Source organism: Rousettus aegyptiacus, unplaced genomic scaffold (assembly GCF_014176215.1).
Source record: "Rousettus aegyptiacus isolate mRouAeg1 unplaced genomic scaffold, mRouAeg1.p scaffold_m13_p_8, whole genome shotgun sequence".
Lineage (NCBI taxonomy): Eukaryota > Metazoa > Chordata > Mammalia > Chiroptera > Pteropodidae > Rousettus > Rousettus aegyptiacus.
The window spans coordinates 18,471,820-18,482,660 of record NW_023416311.1 but is presented as its reverse complement, the minus strand read 5'-3'; the positions used below and the strand labels follow the sequence as shown (position 1 = coordinate 18,482,660).

The following is a 10,841-nucleotide window of genomic DNA, read 5'->3' as shown; positions in this document are numbered from 1 at the left end:
GGTTATACATTTTTCACTAGGACTACCACAGAAATGACGCTGTGTCCTTCTCAGTGCATCATATCTGGAGCCACCTGATGGTAGTTTGTCCCCTTACCGGTGATGCTAACTTTGATCACTTATTTAAGATGGTGTCTGTTAGATTTCTCCACCTTGAAGTTGCTACTTTTCCTTAGTAATGAATACATATATTGTGAGGAGATATTTTAAAACTAAAAATATCCTATATGCAATCCCCCTTGCTGCCCTAATTTTACCCAATGGTTTTAACATCTATCCTTACCTGAATCAATTATTATTGTGGTGGTTGTAAATTGGTCATTTTTAAACTCCACGGTCTTTCTTCAATTATTAGTTGGCATTGCTACAGTAAAAGAGCTTTCCCTACTTTTCTTCCTCCCTTGTACTCTCCCTCCCTTCCTCCTTCACTCTGTGTATGATTCAGAAGCACTATGAACTCATGGGTTCTTTCTTTATTCAATGCATTCACTGATCACTGACAGTATTGATTTTGATGCACAGAGTGTCTCTAGTTTGGCCAGGGGGAACTCCTTCAGGCTGGTTTCTTGTTCTTTTGACAGATTACCATCATTCTTTGAGTGCTTCCATACTTTCTGATGCAACAAGATGTTCCAGGCTCATATTGTACTTTTCCTGCCCCAGCTTTGGAATAAGCCGTTTTCCAAGGAGCCCTGATTCTTTTTCAAGAACCGGCTATTTAGAAGCCAAGATTTGGGTGTCAGCTACTCGACCCATCTTGAAGGTAGAGATAGAAGAATTTACAGATGGATTGGATGTAGGGTATAGGAGAAAGAGAAGAATACCTATTCTCTTTAGCTTTTTTAGACATTGCTTCTCTAAAGTCTTCCCAGACACACTCCCTAAGAGTGAATCTAGCTCCTATTTTAGCAAGTATTCTATTATTTGAATTATTTACACACAAGCATGTCTCTTAATGCAGCATAATAATTAAGTGTCAGACTCTGGTACTACTCGGGAGATTCTTATCCTTGGCCTTGGCCTTGGGCCCTTAGACCAACCTGGTTTTGAAGCTCATCTCCAGCGCTTGTTGGTTGTCTGAACCTCTGCAAGTCCCTTAACTATTTGCCCTCTCAGTTTCTTCACCTGTAAACTTAGGGTAATGACATATATCTCACAAAGTCATTGCAAAGAGTAAATGCTAAATGAATGTTAAGTGCTTGCTTAACCTCTCTTTCCTTGATTTTCTCACCTGTAAAACTGGCTTGTTGTGAAGAATGGGTGGAATCACACACAGAACCTTTGGTTTTGTACTTAGCAAACTGCTGCTACCAGAGTTTTCTAAGAGTATTTCCAGAGTATTGCTCTTCTGTGATGTCTTGAGAGCAACGACCTCCTTTTTTTCACATTTTCATCATCTCTCCCTCTGAGCGAGGATCCACAGAGGGAGAGACTATGCCAGTCAGACCCTGTTTCTTGAGGGCTTCAGGCTAGAGCTGGATCCATCTACATCCTTTTAAGTCTCCCCAGGATTGGGGCTCCATATTGAGTTTGGGAACTTTGTCAGCAACAATTTGGTTGGAATGATGATTTTGTCAAAAATGAATTTTGCTTTAGTGATTTTTTTTTAAAGATGGAAAAATTGGGAAACTTTGTGCAGTCTTACAAACATTTTTGTTGGTTTTTTAGAATTAAAATAATTTCTTAACCTCCAATTGCTTTGCAGGCAATTATTCCTGCTTTTCTGTTTGCAAAAGCAAAATGTTGAAACAACCTAAAAGTCTGACAATGGAATAGTTTCCTACCTTCCTTCCTTCTCTCTCACTCGCATGCACTCTCTCATTAGCTCAATAAAAAAAAAGTACAGAACAATATATAATGATAAAATCTAATGTAATGAAATACATGCAAGTGTAAACACTTTGTTATGTACGTTTATCTGCTGATGGCGGTATGGAGCCATTTCTTACTCTCCTGACTGTTGGAGAGGCAATCCATTGTGGCCCTGAGCATCCCTGCATACTCCTGCTAGTATGCCAAGAACACAAAGTCCTGGCCACTCTATATCCAGGCTGTTTCTCAAGGTTGTGTTTGCAGTGAGTAACTCTGAAGGATGACATAATGTCTCCCTTCAGGACAAGGAGCAAGCTTGCTTACCACCTGCTTAAAAAGAGAGAAATTCCCCAAGCTTAGTGTTCACCAACAATGGGGCAAGCCCCTTTGTGGGACCGGGGGGCAAGGAGAACTGATGCCAACATCATGCTCCTGCTGCTTGTTGTGTGGTGACTAATGGATTCCTGTGTCTCTGACCCAGGAATCTCATGTCTTTGTGTCAGATTTACTCGTTAGCTTGTGAGTTGGGTACGATCCCGGGCCCTGACATTAGTCTGTTTCAGTCATCTGTCATGCACGTGCATTATTACATTTACAATATAAAAATCAGTTTTCATTATTTTGAAAGAAAAACAAAAAACAAAACCGTATACACAACCAAATATAAAGCTTACAACTTAGAGGAAAGTCAGAAAATGAAGAAGAAAATAAAGAACCTCTATTCATACATATCCTAAGGAACTTGGTTAATACATTAGTAGATATATTTCCAGACTGTTTTCCATATAGATTCCCACATCTTTATTAGTCTTCTACAAAATTAAGATCAGGGTGTATGCAGTGCTTAGTAAATGCTTTGATTTAGTTGAGCACGCCACAACTGGGGGCTTCTTGAGAAATCAAGAGCTCATCAAGGAGCGCAAGTAGCTTGCAAAGGCTTTCATTGCCCCAAGCAGAGTCGGGGACTTTCTCTTGCCCTAGTGCTTACTAGGAGGCCTTGGGACAAGAAATAGTGCCACCCTGGGTACTGGCCTAACAGCTTGGGGACCACAAATGCAAAGGAAACCACTCTCCCCTCCCATTTCCTTCCCTGAGCCCCTAGTTCTCAAGTGCACATTCCCATCACCTCGACTCTGATACCCTTCCCTATCTAAGCTTCACCTCTTGCCATCTCATTTCTCACCTAAGACCCAGAAATCCCCATTCCAGACTCCCTGCCCCCACATCCCCACCTGTCTCCTCTGAGACCCCAGAGCCCCTAGAACCATCTCAGACCCCAGAAAGAGCAGGTGATGGTGCTCAACGCGGGGCGGCTATGGGAACAGGGCGGGTGGGGCAGGATGCTGGGGTGGGGTGGGTGGAGCCAGGGCCACTTCCTTTCCCCTTGGGGCCCCATCTGCTCAGTCCTGCCCCAGCTTCAGGAGGAGTTGGAGTGGCCTGGCTCCAGCCCTGTGCTCTTATCAAGTGAGCTGGTAAGGGGATGTGGCTTGGTGGGGCAGGGGTCTCAGTGGACCTGGGAATGTACCTTTGGCTTGAAAAGACCCTGATAGATGATGGAAAAAGAGGATCAGAAGCCATTGGGCCTGGATATTGTCAGGGAAGGCCGGGAGGGGTGGCCATTGCTGGAGTGCAAACTGCCAAGGCCTGAGGGGGCCTGTGGGATAGGGTTGATGGGAGAGCTGCCAGCATCTGTGTTCTTGTTATTTCTGATAATAAAAGCAAGGGTGGAAAAAGCCGTTAAACCACAGGTTAGGCCTGGCAGCTGGCAGGGAAGTGGGCAGGAGGGAAGGGCCCGGTCAGGTCCTCTCCACCAGGTCCTTACGTGTTCCATTTCTCCAACTTCCCCACCTTCAGGTCCCGACTCCTAGTCATGGAAATGGCCCTGCTTCTCCTCCTCTTTGGGTGTTTCAGTGCCCAAGAGGTGACCACAGAATCTCAGAAGGATACAACCACATTGCAGATGCCCAAGTTTACTTTGGTCTCAAGTATCTTTGAGACCCTAAACCTTAACCCAGTGACCTCCGACCATATGCTAACAACGGTCCCTGAGAAAAATGACAGCACTGGGCACCGGCTCTCCCCACCTTCCTCAATTCTTCATATAGCCAGTGATGTGTCCTCTCCTGAGACTTCCATTGCTACCAGCGGTGGCCTTCCTGTAGCTGATTCAACAACCCCCCAGGAAGTTTCCACCAAGAAATCATCAATACTCCAGGAAATCTCTAATGAAACCAGCAACCCTACTGTCCCAACGATGACCATTATGACTGGTGGAACCATGACAACTAGCTCTCTGGAGACCTTCAGTGGGACCAGTGGACCCTCTGTCACCACGGCAGCTAGCAATCTGGAGCCCTCAGATGGGATTGGTGGACTCTCTGTCACCATGGTAACTAACTCTCTGGAGACCACAGATGCAACTGGTGGACTTCCAGCCACAATGGTAACTAGCTCTCTGGAGACCTCAGATGGGACTAGTGGACTCCCTGTTACCATGGTAACTAGTTCTCCGGAGACCCCCAAGGGGCCCAGTGGCTCCCCCAGCCCCAGGGTAAAAATATTCACCATGACTACCCCAGGAACTTCCCCAAACACAGGCAGTAGACTCTCCCCAAATTCAAATCAGGAGACAAATAACACCCGGCTGGTGGCTATATTCGTGGCCCTGCTTGTAGTCATTGTCCTCCTGGCACTGCTCCTGCTGTGGCGCCAGCGGCAGAAGCGGAGGACAGGGGCCCTGACACTGAGCAGAGGTGGAAAGCGCAATGGGGTAGTAGATGCCTGGGCTGGGCCAGCCCAGGTGTCAGATGAGGAGGCTGTGATAACAACAGCAGGGGTGTCCGGTGGTGACATGGGCTCTGGGGTCCCCGAAGGGGAGGGGTCTGGCCGGCGGCCCACACTCACCACTTTCTTCGGTAGACGGAAGTCTTGCCAAGGTTCCTTGGCACTGGAGGAACTAAAGGCTGGGTCAGCCCCCAGCCTAAAGGGAGAGGAAGAGCCATTGGTGGACAGCGAGGATAGGGCTGTGGAGGCCCCTGCTTCTGATGGCCCAGAAGCGGGAGATGTGGAGGTCCCTTAGCGCTGTGAGTAAGAAGACTGGAGGTCAGAGTTATTTGTAGCTTTCATCACCTTCCCGCCTATCATCACTTCCAATCTCATCATCACTCAGCATTGTCAACCAGCATCTTCACTCGGAATCCTAGTCATCTAACTTCTAAACCCTGGAACTTCCAGCCAGCCTCCACACCCGGCACCCACACCCAGCACCGAAGCCAAGGACTGTACCCGCTGAACACTGGAAGACTGAATGAATGAAACTTCCTCATCAATCCCTACTAGTCTTCATCACCTTTTATTCTACATTTTTGTCCCTGAAACCAGATGCCAAACTTCCTTGACCTACGATTGCTCAGAAGATGTCCCAGGGACACCGGAGTCTAGGAAGAAGGAAATGATAATCCAGCAAGCTTCCATCAAGGATTACTTCGGAAAGCTCATTTGGCCCCATAGATTAGAACCGTATTAATGGGTCACTCCGTGAACCTCCTTTAACTTTGGGCTCCAGCGCTCTGTGCCAGGCCAGCCTGGAGCTTGGCCTGGGTGGTGCCATCTAGATATGCTCTCAGGTGTACCTGTGACACCACCTGGACTCTACGCTGGCACATAGCCCAAGCTACCACACTGTCCGCCACCTATGGATGGAGACAGCCAGAGGCTTCAGTTATTTCTCCTCCCAAGGGCAGAGGTGATAAGAGTTTCCGGGGTGGTGTTCTCAGAAGCCCCAGTACCAGCATGGGTCCACTTGTGGGTGCAGTGTGTGTGCGAGAGGCAAGATTTGGTGATGTTCGTGAAGGGTAGTGGTGAGTACAGAGGGTGTGAGGGAGGGTGTAGGCAGGGCTGCCAAGGCGGAGGACACGCCAACCTGAGGAACTGCTGAAAACATGTGTGCCCTCACCTTTGATCGGGCGGGGGTGGAGGTAGGAGATGTAACGCTGTAGCCCAATAAAAGGATGTTGGGCTTGATAGAAAAACTGCATGTATGACTCAAGTGTGGTTCTTCAGCTCAGCCACTGTACCCTTTCCTCACAGCCTCTCCAACACAGGAGGCAGCGGGGAGGAGACCTGGTAGCCAAGTCTTAGTGACACTCCGCTGTTACGTGTTTAATGTGTGTGTCTGTTCTAAGCTCCTTCCCTTCTCCAAGGGGAATCAGTGAGAGTGAGCTAAACGAGGAGCTGCGACAGGCCAGCAGAACCAGTGGCTTCCCCTGTGGCTCTGGGATGGAGGGGAGGGAACACGATCCAGCTGGCTGTCTTAGACTCTAGCCCAGGCCAGAGCCCAGGGGGCCACATGGACCAGAGGCAGTTGGTATTTCCCCAGGGTAAAGAGGAAATTTGCAAAGAGGAAGTTGTTGAGTCACAGGGTGCAGTGGCTGAGGGCAGACAGATTGACCTACAAAAAGAGAGGCCAATAGGAATCCTATGTGTGGGACTGCCATGTGGCCTGGACTGGAGGGGAGGCAGGAGACAGGGAAAGAATCCCTGTGAGTCAGATCACGAAGTGAGAGAGAGAAGGTTGGAAAGTGGCTACGGATCCACCTGGCTACCATGGGCTTGTGCCTGGCCCGTGGGTAAGGGCTGAGCTGGGGTGGAAATCCAGATCACACCAGCCAGGCTGGGCGCCCACGAGGCCACACCACGTCTGGGTGCCTCTTCCCACTTCTTGCAAGGTGCTGTTGAAACTAACTGTAGCCCCAGAACAGCAGACGTGAGTTCCAAAAGTCCCTTAGGGCTACTGCAACTGTTGTCTTAGATTTGTCAAATCAAGTACCCTAAGTCAGGTTTAGAAAATATTGTCACTGAACTTAGAGGCCACCAGGTTCACCTTGTTCATTCAGCACATGTAGTCATTTTCTGAACCATTACTGGTTTGTGGGTTCCGCGAGAATCCTTCAGGAAATAGGGTGAGGGTAGGTAAGGTACCCAATGGGTCTCTTTCAGGGCAGAAAATATCAACATATGTGAAAAGTGTTCAAAGAGAGGCGCAAGCAAAATTTATGAATGCACCAAAAGAAGGGAGTGACATACTACTCCTGGGGGGACGTTAGGAGGCTTCCTCCAAGTTTCACAGGGTCTTTGTCATGTTCGCTGCCATGTTCCTGGTGGCTGTTGTGCTGGCACATATTAGGTTCTTGGTAATATTAATTTGAATGAATGAATGAATGAATGAATGAGTGAATGATGACTCCTCAGAGATTTTGAAGGCTAAGAAGGATTTTGCCAGGCTGCAAACGGGGGAAGCGCACTCTCCAGAGTCACTAAGGAAAGTGTGAGCAGCTCAGTGTAGATGCTTTTTTTGAAAATCATGAAATGAATGCCTTAATTTCTTAGAGGGGGGGAAAAAAGCAAAAAAAAACCCCCAACCAAACAACAACAACAAAAAAACCCAGTAGATATTGTAAGACCTAAAAGCAAGAAAAGAAAGGGAGAGAAACAATAAGGAAATTTAAAATACAGTGGTTAAGAAAAGATAATAAAAGCAATTATAAATACTTGCTAAAAATAACATTTTCAGTAACTACGTAACTTTAAAAAACTTTTAAAAATGTCTGCAATATAATGTTAAGTGGGAAAAAAAGTTAATCACTAACTTGTAAATATATAATTCTAGTTTTGTGATAAAAAGGCAAAAGCATAGACATTTATAGAAAAAAGTTTGAAGGAACTATCCCAAATTGTTTACTGTGGTTATCTAGAAAGTGATAGGTTTATGGGTGATTTTTATTTTGTTTATATTTTTCCAAATTTTATGCAATAAATATCAACCACTTTTACAATTATAAAAAATATTAATAAAAAGGTGTTTGCTGGGGAGGTTGGGGGGTTGTGGTTCAATGAGAATTGTGAGGGTCGAGGCTGGAAGGGCAGGTCAGAGCTATTCTCTGAAGGGCCTGAGAGTTTTAATTCAGCTCTGGAAGCAGTGAGGAAGGTAGACTGTAAGTCTGTTTTACTCCTCTGTTTGGGCCTCAGCAGCTGGTAAATATCCCCTGCTTTTGGAAATTTGAGTTGGCCACTTCACTATTACAAAAGACTTACATTAGTACTTGCTTATGCTAACCAGAAGAAATTCGAAGAGAATTTTTGCTTTCACCAAAAAAAGGCAAAAAGTGAAAATAGCATTCGGCATTTGTTTTGCAGCAAGCAGAAAGAGTGATACTGCTTTTACTATATGTTAGTGTTATTTTAGATTTTATGTGTTATTCGGTATGATTTGGCAGGGGTTTTTTTGGGTCTGGGAATGCTCAAAAAATTTTCCACATAAATTAATGGTAATTGCTTCTTCACCTTACCCCATTTGGGCTGAGGAAAGTTTCAGAGGACCACTACCTTCTGATAACAGCTGAACTGTATCATCATTAGACAAACACATAGAACCACCATCAAGCCCAACTCTCTCCCTGTTCTTGCTCCCGGTGCCAAGTCCAGCTAATTCCACAGTCCCTGAAAGCTTTTTCTTTTCTCCAGGCCCCATCATACCTTATTTGGTGCAGCTGAGACTTCCTTTTTAGTTTCCTGATCCCAATCCCTTTCACTCACTGCCCGTGATGGTCCCAGGAGCCCTTCGAAAATACCACTCTGTCCAGTTTACCCCAGTACTCCTTAAGGCTGCCCAGATACAGCCCACCTGCCTTGCCATGGAATATAAGACCCCTTCCGGCCCTGCTTCTCCTCTGTCCACTGCTGCATGGTCAGCCCTGGAACCCAACACTGTAGCCCTCCAGCCTTATCAAATTCCTTATAGCTAGTGCCCCAAACATGCCATGTGCTTTTCTTGGAAGAAGGGGATATAGTTTAAATTCTGAAAATATTTATTTTGTCCAGACAGTAAAATAACACTTTTTCTCTTTTGCAAATGTTAATTGCTAGTACATCCTAGTTCTTTAAATAATAGGATTCACACACACACACGCACACACGCACACACACACACAATCATATACTGTGTATTATTCATCTTATATTTTAAAATGTATGTTTCTGGTTTATTTTCCAAAGTGCACATTAAAGTCATGATTACAAATAAAGCTTTGTCATCCAAAATAAAAATTCCATATGAAAGAAGGATTTGCTTGGGGAAGATCTTGAGAAATCTATTAATGCAATTCACTTTTGTAGAAAGAAAAAGGGCCTCAATACATGGTTCTAAGGACATTTCATTTCTGAAAATGGACATTTACAACTAATTTTCTCTTCATCTCCATTTTTTACCCTTGACCCTTGACGAGCAGAACCTGGGACTCTGAATGACCCCTGTCAACTATGAGCACTTCAGCCCTTTCAAATTTTAAGAGAGTATTGGTTGAGGAGCCTACACAGTGGACAACTGTCTTCTTCTAGGGAGCTTTGAGGTAGAGACATTGGACAAATGGAACCCAGGGTATTTTGGAGACAATTTACTCGCTACAAATGAGTGCTTGTGTGCCTTAGCTCCCTAGGGTACTCAGCACCTGCTTGCCCAACTTGTGGCACCAGGACAGCCTAGCTGGACCGGTCCAGATCCCAGGAGGCGTCAGCTGTGGAGAAAGCCACACACTCCCTCCTGCATTAGTGTGCGCTCTGCCTGAAGGCAGCCCACCCCCAGCTGGCCCAACAACACACACATCTTGACTTCCCTTTCCACTCCTCAAATGTCACAGCCACCCTTGCTGCCTCCACCCCAAACAGACATAGTATTTCTCCTCCACTCCTGACACTCCTTATATGACAACATAAACAACTGGGCTGTAATTATGTGAAGGTGCCCCTCATTCATTAGAGTGTGGCCCTTCCAAGTAAAAGTGTCATCTTTGTGGCTTCAGAGTCGAGGGCTTGGCACATAGTAATTACCTAATATGTGTTTACTGAATGGAGGGATGAATAAATTAATGAATGAACAAATGATGATTTTTAAGTAAACATGTGGCAAGATCAGCTCTGTCTTTTGAGAGAACTTGGTATCCAGGAGAGTGGCCTGAAGGCAGCGTGGCCCCAGAGGAGAACATTATTCTCGTCAGAGTTAGATATAGTGGGAGTGTGGCTTAAGGTGAAAGGAGAGGTCATGTCTGAAATATATTTTATTCAGAGAACAATATTTTAGAACCAATTGGCTATTGAAGTGGTGGGGGAAGAATTAAGTTGGACTTTAAGGTTTCTATCTTGGGAGATTGAGGAGATACCGACATCATTCATTATGTGGAATTGCAGAGAGGTGAGCAGTTTGGGGAAAAACATAATAAGTTCATTTTCAGAAAAGTTATAAGGGATGTTTGGAGATGGTTAGAAATAGAGACCTAGAACTTGGGAGGGATGTCTGAACTAGAGATATGAGTTTAAGACTCATCTGGTTTTAGATAGCAAGTTAAATAAAAGTATAGATGAATAAATGCATGAACTATAGCATTCACTGTGTAGAAGAAGAAAAGGAGAGATCTAGGAAGTGAATCTTGGTGTGTTTGTTAGTCAGGGCAGGTTAACTGCTGTAACAAACAAACCCAACACTCAGGGGTACAACTCAAGAGAAGTTTTTTTCCTTGCTTATGTGACAGTTCAATGCTGGCATTTGGAGGGTGACTTTCTACAAGGTCATTCAGGAACCCTGGTGTAACGCAGGAGGCCCAGGCCTGGAACTTGCACCTGGGTCAGGATATTCTGGAAGAACCACCAGGAGGACCAGAGGGGTGAAAAATGTCATTTATTACTCACGAGGCAGGGAAACTTCAGCAGCAGCTGATCGAAGCTGCAGGAGTAAAGCTGCTGACCAAGAGCAAGCAGAGTTTTTATGCGCATGAGCAGAGGGAGGGGTTATCTGCCTTCTTAACAGACGAGAGCAAGATGTGCTGCTTGGTTAAGGGAGCAGATAATGTCCACAGGAGCAGCAGGAAACATCTTTGGGAGCAGGCGCTGTTGAAAGCTTTGTGCATTGCCTTCCCTGGCTGCTGGCTGGGAAGCCGTCAGTCTTCTGAGTATGCGGAGGGGCTATGCTTTGAGTTAAC

General features: G+C 45.7%; 1 protein-coding gene across 2 annotated transcripts; it reads left to right on the top strand.

Annotated features, from left to right (window-relative positions):
* The first annotated feature begins 3,204 nt into the window (after positions 1-3,204).
* On the top strand, positions 3,205-7,298 carry SPN (sialophorin). Of its 2 annotated transcripts, none has more exons than XM_016155123.2 (2): positions 3,205-3,284; positions 3,667-7,298. In XM_016155123.2, the coding sequence occupies exon 2, from the start codon at positions 3,683-3,685 to the stop codon at positions 4,889-4,891; it is 1,209 nt and encodes a 402-aa protein (XP_016010609.2). In that variant the 5' UTR covers positions 3,205-3,284; positions 3,667-3,682; the 3' UTR covers positions 4,892-7,298. The 2 variants fall into 2 exon arrangements, with proteins under 2 accessions (XP_016010609.2, XP_016010610.2); XM_016155124.2 differs by having other exon boundaries at positions 3,223-3,276.
* The last annotated feature ends 3,543 nt before the right edge of the window (positions 7,299-10,841 follow it).

Bases quoted from the DNA above. Each gene is read 5' to 3' on its own strand.
- SPN (XM_016155123.2), top strand. From the start codon at position 3,683: ATGGAAATGGCCCTGCTTCTCCTCCTCTTTGGGTGTTTCAGTGCCCAA.